This window comes from Sodiomyces alcalophilus (genome assembly GCF_042370955.1).
Source record: "Sodiomyces alcalophilus JCM 7366 unplaced genomic scaffold ACRALscaffold_2, whole genome shotgun sequence".
Lineage (NCBI taxonomy): Eukaryota > Fungi > Ascomycota > Sordariomycetes > Glomerellales > Plectosphaerellaceae > Sodiomyces > Sodiomyces alcalophilus.
In genome coordinates this window covers 7,172,284-7,195,105 of record NW_027263533.1, presented here as the reverse complement: position 1 = coordinate 7,195,105, position 22,822 = coordinate 7,172,284, and the positions used below count along the sequence as shown (strand labels likewise).

The 22,822-nt window shown below is 38.9% G+C and overlaps 1 protein-coding gene across 1 annotated transcript; it reads right to left on the bottom strand.

Moving 5' to 3' along the window:
• Positions 1 to 962: 962 nt before the first annotated feature.
• On the bottom strand, positions 963 to 1,806 carry ACRALDRAFT_2018087 (uncharacterized protein; the record flags this gene model as incomplete). Its single annotated transcript, XM_071019920.1, has 7 exons — positions 963 to 1,047; positions 1,128 to 1,247; positions 1,322 to 1,387; positions 1,427 to 1,561; positions 1,648 to 1,665; positions 1,705 to 1,759; positions 1,794 to 1,806. The coding sequence occupies 7 exons, from the start codon at positions 1,804 to 1,806 to the stop codon at positions 963 to 965; spliced, it is 492 nt and encodes a 163-aa protein (XP_070878246.1).
• Between the last annotated feature and the right edge of the window lie 21,016 nt (positions 1,807 to 22,822).

Genomic DNA, 22,822 nt, shown 5'->3' with positions numbered 1-22,822 from the left:
CCCCCTGGCGGTATAAAAGGCTAATACCACTTATTAGGCACTCCCTTCTAAGTATAAGTTAATATTATACTATATTTTAGCTTAGTTATTAAATAAATACTTATCTAGTAAGAGCTTATTATATATCTCCTATAACTAGGTAGCGTACTCTATTTATTTTCTACTAAACTTCGCGGGGTATAGTAGGGGCTTAGTACGTAGCGGGTATAGTTCGCTTAGGTCCTATAGGACTATAATCTAGGGGGGAGTAGAGGTCGCTAGGGTTAATAGACCTGCTACCGACTTAGTAGGCGTGTTCGTAGGGGCTCTTTCCGAGGGGGGCGTAAGGTTAAGGGTAGGTTATTATAGGGCCTGGATATTCGCGAGACCGTTTATAAGTCGTTAAAGTAGCTCTTATTATTAAGCTATCTATTCCTATAAGGGACCCAGCATCGTATTAATAGCTTCAGTGATCCTTCTATCCGTCTACTTAGCTAGCTCGGCGGGGTTTATAGGACCGTCGCCGCCTAACGGCGCGTTCGTATCTAACTCTATACTAACGCAGCGCGTAGGGTTCGCAGAGTTCTAGCTATATAAACGGCTAGTTATAGGTTAATTGCACTAAGTAAGGCTAAATAATTATATTAGCTAGAATTAAGGAAAGGAAAGGAAAAGGTTTATAGAGAGGCGTAGGATTTACTAGGTTTATACGAATCCGCGGTAAGGGCAGCGCGAGGTCCGAGCGTCGGTTCTGCGTGCTAATTAGCGGTTCCGGCCTTATGCGGGAACTACACTTTTAAGGGGTTAACCCGTAACACTAATCGTCTAATTAGGGTAACCGAAAGTACTTAAGGGGAGTTCCGGCGTGCCTAAACGAACTATATATTAATTATGGAAATAAAAAGGGAAGTATACGGCTAAGGGGCCGAGATTAAAATAAAGTATTAATATTTAGGTGAGGTTATTCCGACTGGGCCATTCGTTTATTCCGACTGGGGCAATACTGATAACGCCTGACGCCAGCCGCCACTGCTTCCGTTTGTACCTAGATACATATAGACAGGTATACTCAATTAAGTGTATCGTCGGTATCGTTCCTACGATTGAATTGAGCGTATCGTCGGTATCGTCGCTACGATCAATTGAACGTATTGTCGGTATCGTCGCGACGATTGATTGAACGTATCGTCGGTATCGTCGCGACGATTGATTGAACGTATCGTTGGTATCGTCGCGACGATTGATTGAACGTATCGTCGGTATCGTGGCTACGATTGAATTGAGTGTATCGTCGGTATCGTTCCTACGATTGAATTGAGCGTATCGTCGGTATCGTGGCTACGATTGAATTGAGTGTATCGTCGGTATCGTCGCTACGATTGAATTGGGCGTATCGTCGCTATCGTGGCTACGATTGAATTGAGTGTATCGTCGGTATCGTTCCTACGATTGAATTGAGCGTATCGTCGGTATCGTCGCTACGATTGAATTGAGTGTATCGTCGGTATCGTCGCTACGATTGAATTGGGCGTATCGTCGGTATCGTCGCGACGATTGATTGAACGTATCGTCGGTATCGTGGCTACGATTGAATTGAGTGTATCGTCGGTATCGTTCCTATGATTGAATTGAGCGTATCGTCGGTATCGTCGCTACGATCAATTGAACGTATCGTCGGTATCGTGGCTACGATTGAATTGAGCGTATCGTCGGTATCGTGGTTACGATTGAATTGAGTGTATCGTCGGTACGGTATCGTCGCTAGCGGATATGGAAGTATCTAGGTACAAGCGGAACAAGCGGGCGGGTGTCACCGGCTGTCAACATAGGACCCTAGTCGGAATAAACGAATGGCCCAGTCGGAATAACCTCACCCTAATATTTAAAATTAGTGTTAAGATTACGATAATAGCCTAGGAAACCTGCCCCCTACGTGGCCTAAATAAAACTCAATAACCAGAAAACAGGGATAGATCCTCCTTACTAAAAATAAGATAAGAGCTATAGACGGAGAGATAGGCCCTTACCGGTAATAAGGTAGAGGTGGGCAGAAAAGCGAAAAACCGTTATGAAAAAGGTACGATAAGTGGAATAAAGAATAGATTAACTATAAGATAGATTCCGGATATAGTATAGATATAGAGACGGAGGGCGCTCCTTTACCGGGATAGGAAAAGTTACGGATATAGACTATTAGGGGCTATAGAGCCTAGATATAAAAACATCTTTTATTATAACCCTTTAAGTAGGAAATAATAAAGGCGTAGGGTTAACCTTACTATAATCAGGGTAATAAAGGCCTATATAAATAGCGGTAAGTCCCTAGCCCCGAGAATTTTAAGAAAATCTTGTTATATAAGGCCCTAACAGTTAGAAGAACCTATTAAGGAGCCCCGAGATACCGCGCCCTTATAGACCTGGCGGTTAGATAAACCTATTAGTGGATCCCGGATACGACTTAAACTAATCTCCTATAATAGCTAGCGATACCTTATCTTATTTCTTATAGGTATCTTTATTAGTCTAACTATAATAGGTTCCCTCCTAAGCCTTAGCGGAGAATACTTATATTATATCCTTTAGGGCCCTTAAAAAAAGGGCTCCTCCTACCCCCTATCGCTAAGTGAAATTATCCTTAGACTTATAGACTTAATACACGACTACTTCTTATTTCTTAACCCTTTCTTTTTTAAAGACCCTGATTCCCCTAATCTGCTTAAACCTATTACTATAATAGATTAACCCCCCCTTTTAATAATATAATAGCTTTATAGTGGACCGACTATCACGACCCTCCCCCTATAGTTATAGTTTATAACGACTCTAAGCCTAATAATAATACTATATATACGGCTATCCTAATCCTAGCGACCACGGTTACGCCTAATCAGGGTAATACCGCTTTTATGGCTAACCCTCCTTTCGCGACCGCCTCGCTTAGGTAAGGGAACGCAGACCCTAGTATCGGCCTATTAATAACCGTCTTTTACGGTTAGGGCGTCCCGATATCCGGCTACGGAGCCGTATAGGCTTCCCCTTTACCTGGTTAGGGTAACCCGAACCCTAATAGCGGGCTAGCTCCCCCCGCTCCCCCCGTTACCCCCGTTCCCCCGGTTCCCCTCGTTTTCCCCGGACTAAGCGCTCCTTAGCAGGCTTATATACCCACCACGGATATCGCGTCTTCTAATAATATCCTAAAGAACTTTAAGGTAAGCCTTACCTTAAAGACGCTCGGGGCTATCTACTAGTATATTAGCCTATACGACGATAAGAAGACTAGGGCTACTATTATATCTCGCGCGCCCCTAAACCCTTTCGCCGCGGGAGCCCTTTATTCTAGTGGAAGGGCCCTATCTAACTTCCTTAGGGACTATAAAGACTATACTAAGCTTGATCGCCTTAGCGAGGCTAATAAGATCTATTATATTAGCCTATTCACGGAGTCTAGTATCTATCCTACGGTTAATAAGATAATCCGACTAGTCGAAGTAGTAGCCGATAAAAGCACCTAAAGTAGCGGCTTATTAATAAATACTCTTACCTAGATCCCGACTAGTAGCTTAACCTATCCGACTAAGTATACTAGTTACGATTTACTTATAAGTATAAGAAGGTTAAGATAGTCTAGTAGGTTAAGTAGCTATTAATAAGTGTTATGGTTTAGAAGTCAAGAGCTAATAAGGTCGGCGGTACCTTTATTAAAGACTATAAGCTTTATAATATCTTCCTCGCTATCTTATATAAAGATATTAATATATAGCTCGCTAACCGGATAAAGTATAAGTTCGTTAACCTAAAGGACCGACTATATAGGTATTACGATCTATCGCATATATTAAAAGAGTAGGTAGAAGATATCTAGGTAGCCGACGGGCGGCCTATTAATAAAGTAACGAGTATTATAGATATTCCTACTTCTACGCTAACCGCTAAACCGATACTAGCTATTACGCCTTAGCCTAATCAGGCTAACCCGATAATATATTCGCCGACTATCTTATAGAGGCCCACTATAGTGCCTAAACCGGCTATATAGATAAGGAGCGACGTGGATAAGTTAAGGGAGCTTTTAAAGAAGTACGCTATCTTTATAGTCTATAATAGTATAGGCGTTATTAGGAACGCGGTCCCCTAAGTCATGGCCCTCTCGCCCTAAGTAGGAGCCTATAAGGTTAACGCGATCCTGGCTACCGACCCCTACCTAAAGACCCCGTTCTACGCCGCCCTAAAATAGTCTGCTTTAAAGAGGCAGGACGCCGCTCTAGTAGTTTATTATATTACCCCTAATTAGACTAACGTCGGTATATATAAGGATAACGTGTAGTATAGGCGAGGGTTACCGTGGTATAGGAATAGGAATTCCTACCCCTATTCCGGCGGCTCGTTATAATACTACCCTATTAATCACTAACCCCCCGTTACTTTTATTATAGATAAGAGTGTTACCACTATAAGCAGTGCGCGGTACTATAGCTAGATAAGACCTAGTACCTGGTTAGGTTCCGCTACTCTGATTACCTTACCTTAGACTAGAATAACGACTAGCAGCCCTGCCTCTAGGATATATACCTTAAGCAGTAAGACTAGCCGCACCGGCGGTCCGTCCTCTACTAGCTTAGCACGTGCCTGTAAGGGAAGTATAAAGACCTAGCTAAAGCCTACCACGTTAGCACTAACTCCGGAAGCCTCCCTGTTAAGATAAAAGACGTTATAAGAGTAACGTTAGAATATTATACTAGGCTAAAGGGAGGAAGAAGCGAAGGCTAAGGCTCTTATAGCGGGTACTAGCGTTAATTTCGTGTCTATTATATCCGATTATTAATAGGCGGATAGCTATACCGCGTCGAATAATACTCGGAAAGAGTAGCCCCCCTTATAGCCTCTATACACGACTAGGAGTAGGTGGATTATTAAACCCACTCCTAAGGTTATCCGTTTCTTTAATTAGGTTATTAAATAGCGCCTATAGAAGTTAAACCCTTGTCCTAGCTACCGGGTCCTGACCCTAATTATAACCGAGGTCGTTAATAAAGAAATAAAGCTAAATAAAACCCCGATATAGTCCAAGTAGTAACTAGAGGCCGTTAGTAAAGGTAAGGCTAGTGCCTCCGCGGATAACCCTTATAACCTCGAGTAAGCACGGAAAGACCTAGATAGATAAATCAGGGATCTCCGGATTAAAGTTTCTATCTAGTACCACCTTATTAATAACCCGAAAATAAGGCTAAGAAATAATAAGAGGATACGTGCCGCCGAGACTAGTTAACCTTAGCACGAGATCGTTCGCCTAACCACTAATAAAGCCTTTTTCCTTAATAAATAAGGTCCCCCTAGTATACCTCCTCCCCCGCCTTCGTCTAAGGGGTACACCGTCTTATTTACCCGACCTAATAACGCTAGCTCGAATACCCTTATTATAGTTAAAAGGGAGGTAGTCCCTAAAAGCGATAACCCTCTAGTTATTACCCGATATATAGTCTTAAAGTATAGGCTTATTTATAAGGGTACCCTGATATATAACCCCGATATTTTTATTAAGGCTATTATCGATATAGGAGCCACCTTTAACACTATCTCTATAAACACTATAAAACGCTTTGGTTTAGAATATCGTATTAGCTAGACTAAAATCCGGATTAAAGGTATTAATAATTAAGAGGGATAGCCGTGTATAGGGTACCTTAAGGAGTATTTATAGGTCGGCGGGCAGAGTAGCGTTTTTAACTTCTAAGTTCTCCCTAGTCTAGGGCCCGATATACTGCTTAGTATACCGTGGATCCAGGAGACTAGAGCGTCCTTTTATTTCCGGGATAGTTAGATCGATACCGACTTTATACTCGGTAACGCCTATATTCTTATACCTATCGCTTATCGCGAGTAGATTAAAGAGATACCGAGGAATTAAAGCTAGCCGAACTATAAGGCTAATAAAAGACGTCGGATCGATAAAAATTAGTCTAGTCAGGCTAATTAATATTAGCTCTAGGATAGCGACCCTACCTATTAGCCTAGGGCCGCTGCCTCGCTATCCGTTAAGGAAAAGGCTAACTATTACCCTTTAGATATTCTAAAGGAGGGCGAGAAAATCTAATACATAATTAGGGACGCTAACACAGCGTCTCTAATAACCTTCGTGTTCTTTAAGGAGATTAAGCTATTTTTACTAAGGGTATACGTGGCCTTAAGGGCGGTACCAGAGAATTAGGGCTAAGGGTATAGGAAATACGACAAGGAAGCTCGATAATACTATAAACACTATTTTCTTCCTCCACTACTATATTTTTCTATAAGTCCTTATTATAGTTACTGTAATTAGCTTAATTTATATTAAATCATTTATATTAATTTTAAGTCGGAAGCGTGGAAGTCTTACTAACTATTAGCATTATCGGTTTTAAGGGCTAAAGACGCGTATATTACTACTACCGCTATAATAGCTATAAAGAAGCTATAGACCGCGAAAAGGAGAAAGCACTAAGACCTAATCGAGGAGGTATACTATAAGCCTAATTAGGCTATCTATACTATATATAAGCTGAAAGCCCTGAAGATTCACCCTATAAATAACGCGCTATCCGATAGTTCCGTCCCCGAAGGCGACCCCATCTAGAAGCAGAAGATCTTAGCGGAAATCCCTAAGGATATATAGGAATAGGAAGATAACCGTTCTATTAGTCTAATTACCCTAAAATTCTCTAAGATTACCCCTCGCTTAAGACTTACTAAAAAGCGACTTAAAGATATCTTAGACTTTACCGACTATCTACTACTTATAAAAAAGGAGCTTTTAACGAAAACCCTCCTAAACCGCGAAGCTACCCTTATATAGGATTAATAAGAATATAGGAGGCTTAACCCTAGAGTCGCCCCGCTATAGAAGATTAAGGTGGTTCCGTATAAGGTATAGTAGGCGAAAAGGATCCCTATCCCGAGAGCCTTAGAGTCTATTATCGTTAAGATAATTAAGGATAGGAAGGATAGGGGGGTTATTAAGGAAAGCTACACGGCCTATTAAAACCCCTAGTTCCTAGTAAAAAAAAAGACGGTAATATACGTCTTATTAACTCTGCTACTAAGATTAATGCTATTACCCTACGCGATGCATTTATCATGCCTAGGGCCGATAAGTTTTCCGAGGACTTCGGTATATATAAAATAGTTTCCTTTTTAGATTTCTTCTCCGGCTACGACTAGGTTACCCTTAATAAGGAATTAAGGGACTTAACGACGTTCGCTACGGTTTTAGGACTCTTTAAGATATACACCCTTCCGTAAAGGGCGACTAACTTAGTAGCCTAATTTATATATACTATAACCCGTATCCTTTATAACCTTATTCCCTAGTACTACTAACCCTTTATTAATGATATTACTGTTAAAGGGCCGACCACTACTTATAACGATACCCTGATTAAGCCTAGAATTCGCCGCTATATAGCTAAGTATATTAGTAATATCGATAAAGTCCTCCTTAATATAAAGCTTACTAAAGGCACTATAGCTAGCGCTAAAAGCTAATAGTATCAGAAAGCGGCTATTAGTATAGGCTATATTTTACAACGGTCACGAAGAGATGGAACGGAAGAGGAAGATCTAGAGGAAAAGAGGCAGTTTGAATTGTGGAAGACTGTGAAGACTATAGAAGTAAGATACAGAGAGAGAGAGAAAAAGGAAAGGAAGAGGGAGGCGGGCAGCCTGATATATATAGTCCTTTCCTACGGTTTATTTAAGCTACTGATTTGGTATCCAGACCCTTGGAGTATAAGCGAGTGTCCGTGGGTTATTCCGGAGGTCTTGAAGGTCTATGGGCCCACCTAAAGGTCCGTGGGCCTACCTAGAGGTCTATGGGTCCACCTAAAGGTCCGTGGGCCTACCTAGAGGTCCGTGGGTCTACCTAGGGTCCCGGGGGACTCGGGAGGACCCTGGAGGACTTAGGAAGTCCCTGGAGGACTTAGGAAGTCCCTGGGGGACTCTGGAGGACTCAGGAGGTCCCTAGAGGACTCTAGAGGACTTAGGAGGACTTAGGAGGACTTAGGAAGTCCCTGACTTACAGGAGGTTTCGTATATCGTACTATACCGTATATAGGTATATTTATTTTCTGGGTATAGTACTAATATATATATACAGAACCGATAGTCGTTCCCCTAAGCAGGCTAAGGTAGCTAAGTTAGCTAAGTAGCAGAAATACCGGACTATTTCCGAAGTCTATTCTTTTCTTAGTCTCGCTACCTTTTACCGTGTCTAGATCTACCGCTTCGCTATTATCGCGGGGCCGTTAATAGACCTGCTAAAGAAGACTTCTATTTTCTTATAGAGCGAGCCTTAGTAATACGCTATAGATACTCTTAAGGTTACTATAACCTTAATACCGGTCCTGATCACTATTAAGTATAGTAAAGGGGCTAGTATTATCTATATAATCGTTAATATATATATTAAGGGCTAGGGCGGGATCTTAGGCTGGTATATTAATAGGAAGAGAGCTATCGCCCGGTACGAAAGTAGTAGATAGAGCCTGGTAAAAAAGGTCTATAACGCCGGTAAGCTAGAGCTAAGGGGAGTATTATAAGTGCTTTACTAACTCCGTAACTATCTTTACGGAGTCCGCTTTTTACTAGAAATAGATACTTAAGCCTTAGTATCCTAGCTTAGTGGGTCTGCCACGGACCTGCCTAACGCACTTATTACTTAGTGGATTACCTAGATCCGACTCTTCGACTTTGAGGTTAATTATATTAAGGGAACTAAGAATACTACGGCTAATAGACTTTTAAGGATACCTGCCACTCTATTTAATTAGGCTAATAACGCTATAAAGAGAGATATTAACGACTTTATTAATACCCGAATCTTCCTTATAGATACGGATAAAAGGTTTAATAACTATACCCTAGCCGGAGACGTTTTAGACCCGGACGTTACCTAAAGCCAGTTCTCTTAATAAGTAGCCTTATATTTAATAAGCCTACGAATACCCTCTAGAATAGACCCTTATAACGCCCGCCGTGTTAGAGATTAATTAACCCGTGTTTTTATAAAGGACGGTCTACTATAGATAAGAGTTACTAAGAAAGATTCGACTCCTAAAAGGTAGATTAACGATAAAGAGACTTAGGTTACCCTAATTAGGAAAGCCTATAGTAAGTCAGGCTATTATATAAAGGACCGGATATACTAAAAGCTTACCCCCCTATATACCTAGGATAGGATCTATAAGCAGACTAAGGAGGTTATCGAAGTATACGCCGAGTATCAAAGCCGCTAATATAAAGCATATAAAGATCCCCTAATCGCTACCTAACTGCCTTAATAAGCCCTCCCCTTTATATAAGTAAGTCTCGATATCCAGTATCTTAATAGGTACTACTTAGTAGAAGCTTAATATATATTCACGGGATAAGGCGAAGCCTGTTTACTATAAAAAAATATATCGCGAGCCGTCGTGACTTTCTTATAGGAGGACGTTATTTACTGGTATAGACTATCCTAGTATATTATTATAGACGGAGGTTCTAAGAATAAGGGTAGCGTGATTAAGCTAAATCGGGCGTACCTAATAAAGCGTAAGGTTATCTCTGCCTACTACCCCCGCGCTAATAGTCTTAATAAGGTAGGATATAAGCCTATCGCCTATACGTTTACTATCTAGTAGATGATTTACCGCGGTATATTATATAAGATCCTGCTTATAATCCTTTTCGCTGACTATATAACTATCCGGGTATCTACGGGAAGGACCCTCTTTTACCTCCTTTATAGCTATAAGGCTATTACGTTTATTAAGACGACCTGCCTTACTTAGAGAGTGCTTAACTAGGGCCGCGTTAAGACCCCCGAAGAAGAGATATTACTACGTCTAAGGGCCTTCGCCTAGTTAGAAGCCGACCGGAGGACTGCTATAGATATAGTTAATAAGTAACGGTAGTAGAGACGGACTCTATTAACCGTTTAAGAGTCAGGACCCTGCGTAAGTAAAGACTCCGAGTTAGCGACCTTATCCTTATATATAATACTAAGCTAGCTATCGATATAAGCCGCGATAAGAAGCTAGACTACCGCTAGAATAGCCTATTTCGTATTATATCGTCTAATCGGGATAATAAGACCTTTAGGCTATCGACTTTATTAAGGGAAGAGCTCTAGGGCGTTACTTTTACCGCTAACCGCCTTAAGAAATTTATCTAGGATAAAGACGGATACTAGAAGCTAGAGGACTAGACGATACTAGAAAGGGACTATGCTAGAGAACTAATAATTATATACCCTGCCCGCGGTATCCTTATTAATAAAGAGCTGGTTAAAGCACCCCTCCTCCTAGGTAAATCCACTAATAAAGATATTAGGGCTAAGGATAATAAGCATTAAGATAACGCAGGTTCCCTTAATTAGACCGTTAATACACTTCTATAACGGTTAGTAAGACTTCGGGACTTACTAGGCGAGTATTATAAGAGGTTAGAAGCAGAGCTCCAGGAAGCGACGTAGTTAGGAAGAGTCGAAGTCTATATCTCTAGAGATCCTGACTTTAACCTAAGTAAGTATAAGGACTATACTAGGACCTTATACTTTATCCCCTACTATTACTTCCTACGTAATTAACCTAATTATAATAATACTATACTTAATAGGAGTCTTATATATAGTATTAAGGCTAAGGATATATAAGGCACCGCTATCTGCTTATCGTCGAAAACTAACTACTACCCCCTAAAATAATAACACTACTTTTAGGACTCCTTAACTCGCTCTTTTTCCTATTTCTTTCCTAGTTACCCTTTATTACCCTAATCACTCTATTCCACGCCTTTTTACTAATTATTTTTTTTATTAGTTCCTTTTATGTATATTTTACTATTACTATTTTCTATTTATACGCACTAATTAAGTAGATACCGTGAAGATATATCCGCTAAATATATTTATTATTTATCTACCTTTCCCTTACCCGTTTACGTCGCGTACTAAAATAAAATATTCTAATTATACTAAGGTTACCCTGATTATAGTAATTACTACCCGAATCACTTATTTATATCTTACTCCGGCTTATTCTTATAGTCACTACTACTAGGGCTATACACTTCCAACTTATACCGCTAAACCTAAGCCCTAGAGATAAAGAGAATATAATACTACTTTACCGTCTCTTCTTAATCCCTCTTTATCGGATTATTCTATATAGTATAATAGGACTTCTCGAGGTCGTCCTTATATTTATACGCTAATATAGGGACCTATGCTATTATATAGTCCTATGGTTTAAGACCCCTTCCTCAATAAACGTCGTGTATTTACTAAGCACTTTTATAGTATAAAGTAATAGTGCTTACTATAAAGACACTGTACCGAGGTAAAAGCCGTGGACGTATCTTATCGTCGTATACGGACTATAGCAGTACTAGTAAGTCTTTAGTATATAGATTAGAGTAACTAATACCTATATAATCACTCTCTAGCTATAAGACCTCCTAATTAGACTAATAGAACTGCTTCCGAAGCTTATTATTATAATATATATAAGCTATCTCGTGAAAATAGTAGTTAGCATAGTCCGGAAATCGATTATTATATTAAAGCGACACGTACTTAAAGAAAGGATAAGTGATCTTATTATTAACCCGATTACTTATAGCCGACCACCGTTCCTTATAGCACTAGCACGGCACCTTATTAATAATCCCAAACCCTTAGATAATCAGAGCTCTGACCGTATAAGCCCGGGTCACCGTCTTTATAATATACTCCCTTTAGGGACTAGCAAGGTCCTTAGCCACGAATCTATAGCGACGAAATGAAGATACACCATTACTAGACCTTACCTTCTTAAATAGCTCCTATTCCACGTTTTTATTAGTAAGATTTAGTAGGCTATCCTAAACCCGGCCTATAATAGTCGACTTAGAGTCGCCTTAGATAACCTAGCCCACGAAATCCAGCTCGATATACGATACACCACCTTTACTAGCCACTTTATACTAAATAAAGTACGAGTTTGCCTATATCTAAAATATTAGCTTACCCTAATTAGGGTAACACGACTAAAAGCGTAAAGAGAACTTACTACTATATCTTAGACCGTCGTAAAATCATTATACTTATTAACCGCACCTATAATAAGTCGTGTCTTAGACTAGAAGCATAGTATAGGATAGACTGACTTCCAATAAGCCATGGCTTTCTTACGCTTATAAGAGCTAAGGTTATTAAGCCCCGTGATTAGAGCTTTAGCGGATATATCGGTAATCTTATTACTATTATTAAGGAGAAGTTTATAGGAAAATACGATATCGAGTTATAAGATAATATAAAGATATAGAGCCTAAAAGATACGCCTCTAGCTAATAGCCCTCCGCCTTATATCCCTTAATAATAAGTAACCTGGCCTAGCGATTTATAGTTTAGTGACTTAAGGAGGTATAGTTAAATAAATAGCCTATTTTAAGTTACTAAAAGATTAGGCTTAAAGCGTGATTCACGATTACCTTCCTTATATCGCTTTATTATATAGTCGCGATTACGGGTATAATAAAAAAGATATAATCTAATCTTTTTATCTAATCAGATTAGTTATACGGTAAGCCGACTTCCGTATTTAGATCCCACGCCTAATTCACTAAGTTACCTTTATCTAAAAACCATAAATAGTATTAGGATTACCCTCTTTTTAATAATCACGACCCTATTTAACTAATAGCCGTGATAAAAACTCTAATTAAAGCCAGTGTCGTAAAAGAGGCACTGCCTAGAAATATTAGACGTTAATAAAGGATATATATCCCCTATTACTAGCTCTAGTCGGCCCGTTTTCCCTCTTTTCCTCTCTTTTCCTATATTATTAAGTTCGTTTTTCTAACTTACCCCCGCTAACTATTTCTTTACTACTTATTACCCCGCTACCCTTATATATTTCCCTTATATCCTCCGCCTATACGTCGCTATGATTAGGCTAATAGAGATATTAATAATATCTATATCCCTTACTAACTCTTAGGAGCCGGCTCCCGCTAATATCGTTCCCGCTTCCCGCGTTATTATCGATAAGACTATACGCCCCCGCCGTATTAATAACCCTAATAATAGCCGATAGGTGTTCCCTATATAAGGACTACCGTATCGTCTATTTAACGTCCCTAATAACGCTGCCCCCTTTATAGGTTTCCCCTAATAGCCTAAACATAATATACGCGTAGTCTAACGTCTTCTTAAGAATACTATAGATAATAAGCTCGACGCTATCACGGTTAATATAATACTGCCTTATATTCCTATAATAAGTATATTCGCTAAGAGACTACGAGATACTTATCCGGTAATATAGTCGTCCTTTAGAATATACTATAACCTAATAAATAAGAGATAGCTAGAAAGGGGTAGTTTAGAGGATATAATATATACTATCTTTAAGCGTAGATAAGGGGATACCCGTCTTATAGTATAGATTAGTGTCACGCCTTACTAGGAGTTAAATAGCCGTATAGTAGTCTACTTATCTTAGCCGCTTAAGGAAATTAACCGTATTAAGAGGAGTCGCTTTATCTTTATTATTTATTACTTTAAGAATCACTTTATTAATCTGATTATAGATTAAGAGATATAGTGTATATATAGGTATAATGGTATTTAGAATACTAGTAATACTAAGGACCGCCTTTTACGGTTATTTAAGTACGTTATAGGCTAGCTATATAGTATTAATACACCTAATAAGGCCGTCTTTAGCCTTACTCGCCGTTTCTATATTATTCCCGGACCTTATTAGACGGATAACTACTTATACGGTCTCTTTATTATCGAGTAAATACAAGCTATTATCTAAGAGGGATACCTATTCCCCTAGAGCTTAAAGATTTATCGGTTTATATAAGGATATTACTATAGGAGTAATAGCGCCGCTTATACGCGTTATATTAAGGAAGAATAGCTATCTTATATTAGAGTAATCCTCGGTTTTAGCTATTAGAAGATATTAGTAGTCCCGGTAGTTCCCTAGTCTCCTCTACCACCTCCTCCTAAAAGTATAGGTTTTACTCCTATTAATAAACCTATTATTAAATCTAAGCCTATAGCCCCTAGTTCCTTTAATTAGGCTAAGAAGAAGACTTAGGCCTTAGTTACGAGTACTCCTAAGTTACAGGAGCCTAAAAAAGATACTAGTATCTCGGTACGTCCTAAGACACCTAAGGCTATCCCTAAAAAGTCCTTAGCACCGGTCACGCCTAAGAAGATCGCTAAGGTCACGGAGAGTCCTAAGAAGACTTCTAAGTCCTCTAAATCTTCTAAGTTTAAGAGTATTAACTTAAATAGCTATAAGATATTTTAGATATCGCTAAAGAAAGCCTTAGTAAAGCCTTAGAAGATCGATATCTAAGGTAAATAAATTAAGGATATAGAGGAGCAGGGTAAGGGCGTCGAGATATCTCGTAGTCACCTATTCTATAGACTATATAATCCTCGCCCTATAGACTCTGATATTAGTCCGATTAGACCCAGCTTATTCTCTTAAGATAACTAGGTTTATTTATATAATAGTGTTTACCGGGCAACACTTCACGATACCGCCGTTAATAGTTCTTTATATATACCGCCTTTATACGCGATTCCCTAGGAAGGATAGTTATAGTATAATACTAGAAATAAGTAGGATAAGGATATAGTCATAGCCGTTATAGAGCGAGTATATACTAAGAAGGGGGATTATATAGTCGGCGGACGGACTCTTTATAAGCGTAAATAAGTCTTTAGAATAGCTTTACTAGATTATACTTAGCTTAATTAGGGTAACCTAATTATATTTAGAGTTATTATAGCTATAAGGATATAAGTAAGATAACTAGGGCCGATTATAAAGGGGTGGATCGGAGACCTAGTATCATATTATTAGGATATTATATAATATTATAGGACGCGCGTATCTTTTTTATTTATCTTATATATTATATATATATAGCGATACTACCTGGATATAAAGGATATTTATTATCCTATATAATCATTATCCTTTTAACCCTAAGTTTTGCCACGTTTATTGTATTCAATTTATTTAAGCTATATTACCCTGACCAGAGCAGCGCGCACCTCCAGGAACCTTTTCTAAAGGTCTCCTTATTATGTGTGTTGTTTTGGTTATATGCCCTTCGTGGTCTTAAGCACTCCTGTTATCAAAGACTTATCCGAGATTATACTGCCTAAGCCGTTCTACATAGTAACGGCTTCGCCTGTCTTTACTGTTAAGAATAGAACTGCCCCTAAGGGCGATAGTGCTATTAAAGGATCTAGTAATATTATTATTTAGTATTAGTAAAGTAGTTTAGTTATTATTCTTTCTGGCTTTAGACTATAAAACCCTATATATTACTATGCTACTCTGAATTCCTAATCTTCGCCCGCTAACTAGGTTAAGATATGCCTTAAACTATTGGAACTTTTAATAGCTAAGAGCCTTTCTAAGACTATTTACCGGTATCTTAGAGGTTAGTAAATAAACGATTTAAAAAGGTCCTTTCTTATACTCTTAACGTATCTATAAGTTCTGAATATTAACGTGACGAAGTCTACTTTTAATACGGGCACGCTCTTCTACTATAAGTCGAATTGTCTAGTAGTTATCGTAGCCTATGTCGTGGGAATATCCCGGGTTTAAACCGTATTTCCGTAAATAGCTATTTTAAGGTTATAGTCTTTTTCGTATTTTCCTATAAAACAAGTAGCTTAGCTTCTATTTAAAAAGTTATAATAGTCGATTATCTTAAGGCTTTCTAAACCGCTAAACCGCCGAATAAACTAATAAGGTAGGTAGCCTTATAAGGAACGCCGGATTTTAAGGTTATTGGTAAAGGATGTATCGCTTACAATCACTATAGCCTACATTACGAGGCGCGAATCCGTGTCGTATAACATTATTAAGTCCCACGTTATATATGAATAAGAAATCGCTTATTCCACGGCGTCTTAATAGTCCTTCGACGGGTTAGTTAGGAGCTTAGAGAGCGAGGAAGCAGAAAACGCAACGCCTAGCCGGAGTACCCCTACTATATAGAGTAAGGAGCTAACCTTTTCCTGAAAAGCCTTTATCTCCTATAGTATAGCCTAGTCCTCTTATTTTATACGGCCGGTAGCAGGGGCTAGTATACTAGGATATATATTCCGATCTGTCTAGTTAAATTGGGTTATAATCTTCTGGATATAGAACTTATACTATAACAAGCTATCTCGGTTAGGTCGGTCTTAAATAATAAGTATACCCAGAAACTACTCTCCGTCCCCCTTCTTAGAGAGCTTGTATTTACCTTTTAATTTTTAATAGCTAAGAGAGTTGCATATAGGCGGTCCCGATGATAAAGGAATACGATATCGTCTATAAAGAATACCACGAAGGTATTACGAGCTTTTAAAGAGAATAGGCATAGTTGCCCCTTACTATAAACTAAACTAATAGATTCGCGTATCGTAATAAGATCGTTATATTATGAAAAAAAGAGAATCGCGTAGGCCGTATATGGCCTTATCAAGCTTCTTAAAGCCATCTAGTACCTAATACACTACCGGTTCCCCGTCTTTACTTCTTTTGGTATTAACGAAAGCATTAACGATATTAAACTACTTAATATTTAGATCGAACTATACTATTAGAGCTACTACTATATGGGCGGACCGGGAAGTGACTATAGTAATATAGGTTACGTTAATTATAGAGCTTACTTATAGGTCTCCTCGAGTAATAAGTCGCGAATTATATCGCTCTAAAATACCCTCTTTATCGAAAACGTATATCAAAACCTATATTAGGGTAAGCGGCCTTATATTAGCCTAGCTCTATAGGATCTCGCGCCATGTTTTCTTTTCAAGCAGCTTATTTACTTCCAGATAAGCTGCTTCTTTGAATCATAAGCCTATAGGATATAAGTAAAGGTCTCTTTAATGCGTTAATAGAGGCTTAAGGCTATTGCGATATATAGCGTTATCGCTTTTAGGCTTTATAAGGTTATCAAAGAAGTTGCTACCTATTTACCCTTACTAGCCTCTAAAGACACTAAATAGAGCCGTAGAACGCTAGCGGGATTAACGGCGATTTCCTCTCTGCGCTAATTAAGTATAGGAAAAGTAAAGAAAATGCTATTATGCCGCGAGGACAGGATCCTTATCTAGCTCTATAGAGTAAGTCTAAGGATTTATCCCCTTAGCTACACCCTTAGCTCTTATCTACGCGATTCTGGAACATCAGCATAGGAGAGCGCTTAGCGGCGGCTAAGGTACTGCCCGCCGTTTCGTGGTGGAGGAGGATATCAGAGCCGGAGAGGTAATTAACTTAGTTCCGGGTATTAAGCGCTTAATCTATTGCTCACTCGGTTTATCTACTATCTAAGTAGAAATATAAGGCCTATAAACTTATAAGTTTAGCTCTAAAATCAGTTCGGGGACTAGTTCCGGGTCGGGATCCGGATATTAAGGTTCGGAAAAGGAAAAGGCTTTATTAGGGTATAATACATATATCGTGGCGGCTATAGGTACGAAAATAATAGGGACCTTAGAAAGGTTAGAACCGATTGCTATAGCTATAAACGAGCTATTATCGATGACTTCCTAGAATTACGCCAGTTTCGGGGAAGGCTATAAGGTTTACAGACTAAATATAACGAGCTAATCCCAGAGCCGTCGGTATATAGTCGGACTAATAGCCGCGCATACACCACCAATCCGAACCTATCTCTATGCGTGCGTTAAAGAATACCGTTTAATCCCTTAAGTTAAAGTCTTAGTTTTTAATCAGCGCTTAGTTAACGAATATTCTAAGATCACTCTGCGATTCTAAACTATAAAGCCTTTTCTATAATATCTTTTCCTTAACTAAAGTGTATAGACTTTCCTTTTATTATGATTCTTTAAATTCTATACCTTTAAGGTAGTTAAGCCGAAGATACCACTGAGAACGACTCGCGGAATAAGTATCCCCCTTAGGGGAGCTAGCGAAGTAGATATCAGGCAGGGGGCGCTTATTATACCTAACCTAATAACGATAGTACCCGAGTAGGGACTGGATAAGAACCAAAATAAGAGGTTAACGGATACGCTGTTTGGAATCGGTCCTAAAGATAGTGGTTTATAAGTCGATTAGCGATCCGTTACTAGCCCCTCGATATCGATATAAGAGGCCTTAATTACGATATTTTTATAGCACCTCTAATAAGAGACCGAAATTAATCGTAAAATTATAGAGAAGCTCGCTGAATAACTAGCGCCCCGGCATAATTACGAAAACCCGCCGGTATATAATAATAAGCTAATTAAAGAGTTATTTATAATTATAGAAATAGATAATTAGTTAGTAGCGATTAAGGCCACGAAGTAGTTTAGACTTAGTGCCCTGGTATTATAGCGGATTGAATAGGCTTAAACGAAACTTAAATATGCCTTCTAGATATTATAAAGGCACTATGCTAGGAAGATTACGGACCCGAATTAGAACGACTTTACGGCGTTTATTCGGTAGGAGTATTTATCCCGGGATATATAACGGTATTATTATTATAAGAAACTCCGTAAGCCACGAATAACCAGTAATATAACGCTGATAAAACTATTGAGATACTAGGATAACTTATATAAGCTATTCGGTTAAGAGATAAGCAGAAGTAAAGAGCGTGCCTATAAGTATTTTAGTTAGCTGCCTCTATATATTAAGGATAATATACGGGAGCGAAAAACTGAACTAGATAAGGCCGTAACGCTAGCTTAAAAGGTATAGCTATTCTAGGATAGGAGTCCTATTAAGAAGGCGAGGTATCAGCGATCAGATACCGGCTATAAAAGGACTCTATCGCACTTCTGGCGTTCGAATCGTTACTCTAGTCGGGGGAGTACTTTAGCGACGGCTTAGCGTGCGCCCGCCGATCTAAGTAAAGCTATATACTTAAAGGGGGAAGCCTTTATGGGTTAAAAGGCCTTAGGCTTAGGCCTAAAGCCTTTATAAGCGTAGCCTTGTATACACGCCTTTATAGGCGAGTGTTATAACTATGGTAAAAAGGGCTACCGTTCCAAGAACTATTATAGTAATAAGGAATAGCGGATAATAGTCGATTATAGGGCGGCAAAGAGTTGCGCCCGTGTTAATAACGTATACGCTATATATACCGACCTTAATAATAGAATTCGGGTTAGAGAACTCTATTCGTCGGGAAATAAGTCGGCGTAGGCGATAGGGGGGCTGATCCTACGCCTAATAACTGGCCGGCGATCGTTATAGGCAACGTAGCGAGATTTATAGCGATAATAATCTGCTATGGGAAGGAGATTAAGTTTAGCGTGGACTTAAATACCTATATATAAGTAGATATTATTAGCCCGGTGTTAGTGGAACTCCTAGGGTTAAAACCGCTCCTAGAGGTTAAGACGCTAGACATTAAAGGCTTAAACGGTAGCCCGGCGAGGGTCCGCGGAGCGTATACCCTAGGTTTCCATATACTAGACATAAAAGGCCGGCCATGCCTATTAAAAAGGGTCCTCTTATATTCGGATCCATCTAAGGGTACCGGATGATTATTACTCTTAAATAATAATATATGTTAAAAAGGTATTATAATTGAATACGGTTCGCCGAATATTTGTTTATAGGCCGATCTGAATTATAGATCTTAAGCTATAGGCTCGCGAGTTTATTAAAATAAGTAATGGCATATATTATATATATAGCTACTGCTATTACTATCACACGGGCTATACCGGATATGACTATTGCGTTATGGATAACGATAAGGTAATATAGAGACTAGTCATTAATCTACTGCCGGAGATTGCGAATTATTAGGATATATTTCCGGAATAGGCCGTAAAGGAGCTACCTTTATTAAAGGATACCGAATACACGATTAACTTATAAGACAGGAAGGAACCGCTTTTCGGGCCGTTATATCTCTTATCTCGAGCTTAGCTAAAGGAGCTAAAAAAGTATATCGCTAAAGGGATAATAAGCGGTTATATCTAACGGTTAATAAGCTCTGTAGCCGTACTAGTACTATTCGTGCCTAAAAATGATAATAGCTTACGACTAGACGTTAATTACTAAGGGTTAAATGCTATAACGATTAAGAATAGGTACCCTCTACCCCTAGTCCGTAAGCTATTAGATAGACTCGCCGGGGTAAAGTACTTTTCGAAGGTGGATATTTAAGATATCTATTATAGAATCCGGACTAAGAAAGAGGACCGCTAGAAGACGGCGTTTAAGACGCGGTATAGCCACTATAAGTATACGGTTATGCTCTTCGGGCTAATAAATACTCCGGCCACCTTCTAGGCGTATATTCACTAAGCGCTTATCGGTTTACTAGCTATATAGAATATCACTTACTATAATAACATCCTTATATATTCTGTATTAAAGAAATAGTATATAACGGACCTAAAGAAGGTTTTAGATCGGCTTTATAGTGTCTAGCTATACACGAAACTATTAAAGTACGAGTGTTACTATAACTAAGTAGATTTCTTAGGGTTTATAGTAAACCGCGAGGGTATGGCGATAGACCCGGAATATATATATATATATATATATATATATATACGGTCGCTAAATAGCCGGCGTCTAAGTCGTTCCATGATATGTAAGTCTTCCTTAGTTTTATTAATATTATAGGCGATCTATTAAGGGGTACTCGAAAGTTATAAGGCTGTTAACTATATTCTTGAAAGACAGTTAAGCGGGTGAGAAAAAGGGACCGTTTAAGTTTCCTAAGAGCGCTAAGCGAGCGTTTAAGTAATTAAAGGTCGCCTTCAGGTTAGCTACTATGTTGCGGTACTAGAATCCGGTGCTAGATATAAAGGTTAAGATAGACGCCTTGAATAAGCCTATACCCAGAATTCTAAGTTAGCAATATAAGACTGGATGCCGCTTCGTCACCTACTTCTCGCAGAAGCTTTTTAAAATAGAGTAACGATAGGGTATAGGATAGTAGGAGGTATTAGCTATAATAAAGAGCCTCGATTATTAGCGCTATTATCTTAAAGGCAAGGGATAGGCGTTTATAATACTCACGGACTATTAGGTGCTTAAAGGCGTGCTAAACACGCTAGGGCGGGACCTTCGCGGAAGGCTTATTAGGTGGGTATACTAATTATTATTATTAGACTTCGTGGTTTAATACCGTCCGGGTAAAGTAAACCCGGTAGATAGCCTATTAAGATAGCTGGATTATATAATACACGAGACGCTATATAATAATATACTTCTTACTTTATTATACAGATTATAACTAGTTAGCGACCTTAGTATAAGCCTTTATTAACGGATCGCGACTATCCACCTTACCTTAATAAGTAACATAATAAAGATTGTATACGTTTAAGCCGCTCGGGTAACGCTACCCGAATATAGGCTTAGTATATATAAACGGGTATAAACTCTTTAGGAGGGGGCCCTGTCTAGCTTAAGAGATAAGGACAGAAAAGGGCTATAACCCCTGCGTCTTATTAACAGTACCCGGTATATTATTATCGCTATTATTACTCGCTCCTAAACGCAAGATATAAGATATAGGGCGACTACCTAGCGAAGGGTCGCCGATAAGATATTGTTAATACCCGAGGCTAAGGCTAGGGTTACTATAATACCGGATTAGTATATCCTACATTCCGTAACTTAAGAGCTAGCTAGGCATAAAACGGTAGGTGGGCGTATAGTTAGTAAGGAACTAGATGATCTGGTTAGAGGGCTAAAGACCCCTAAGCCGGATTATATATCCTTAATCAAGAATATTCGCCGAGGGACCGGAGAAAGAGTAGGGTACTCTCTCAGAAAAGGATATACTATTATTTAAGGGACGGTTAATACTACCTATATAGACCTCGCTAAGGGCAGAGGTCCTATAAGAGCATTATAATAACCCCTGGGCGGGGTATATAGAAGCGAATAAGATACTTAAGCTGATTTTATGGACGTTCTACTAGGTGGACTTAGTGGCGGATATTTGCGATTATATCGCCGTATATTCCGCATGTTAAGGGGCCTAGGTGCTATAATATAAACTATACGGTTAGTTATAAAACGCTATCGTTACCCACGTATTCGTTGTTATAAATTAGTATAGACTTTACTATGGGTTTGCCGCCTATAAAAGGCGGCGACGGGTAGATATACGATACTATCCTAGTAATCGTTAACCGGTATATAAACTATTAATAGTATACTCATAATAAGCAATAATTATAAGTATAATACCTACGTTAAAATAAACAGTATATGGTTATACCTATAAAACTAGAGGTCTACTCTTTAACCAGCTTGACCTATACCATGATACTATATGTATTATACATGTATATATACTTGGCTTATGATATATATTATATAAATGTACTAGGTATTCTAAGTACGATATCTTGGTTATTAGTTAAGCTAATGACGTGACGTTATGACCGTCGTGTAGGCTGTTGACGTAATCGTCGCCACCAAATGGGTTTAGAGTCCTTTGCTAGCCCCGCACTCAGGAAGAAATCCCAGAAGTCAGCTCTTTATATAAGAATAGCTACACGTTCGAGTAACAAGCAGTAATCCTACGGTTCTACGAGTATAACAGCTTTTTGCTTGATTTTCCTCTCTTCCGCGCGTACAGCCTACTACTCGTAGCCTAATTTATTAAAATAAACTACGCCTTATTAATCCCTACGCGGAAGGACCTAATAGCACCCTAGCTAGCGGCGCTACTATATAAGGTAATTAAGTGCCAATTCGATAGCCCGGAGTATATAGTAATAAACTAGGATAAGCTATTTATTAGTTAGTTTTAGATAGAGTTTTACTATACACAGGCGAACGCTTAGTAACTGTCTACTATATACTACCCGTATATA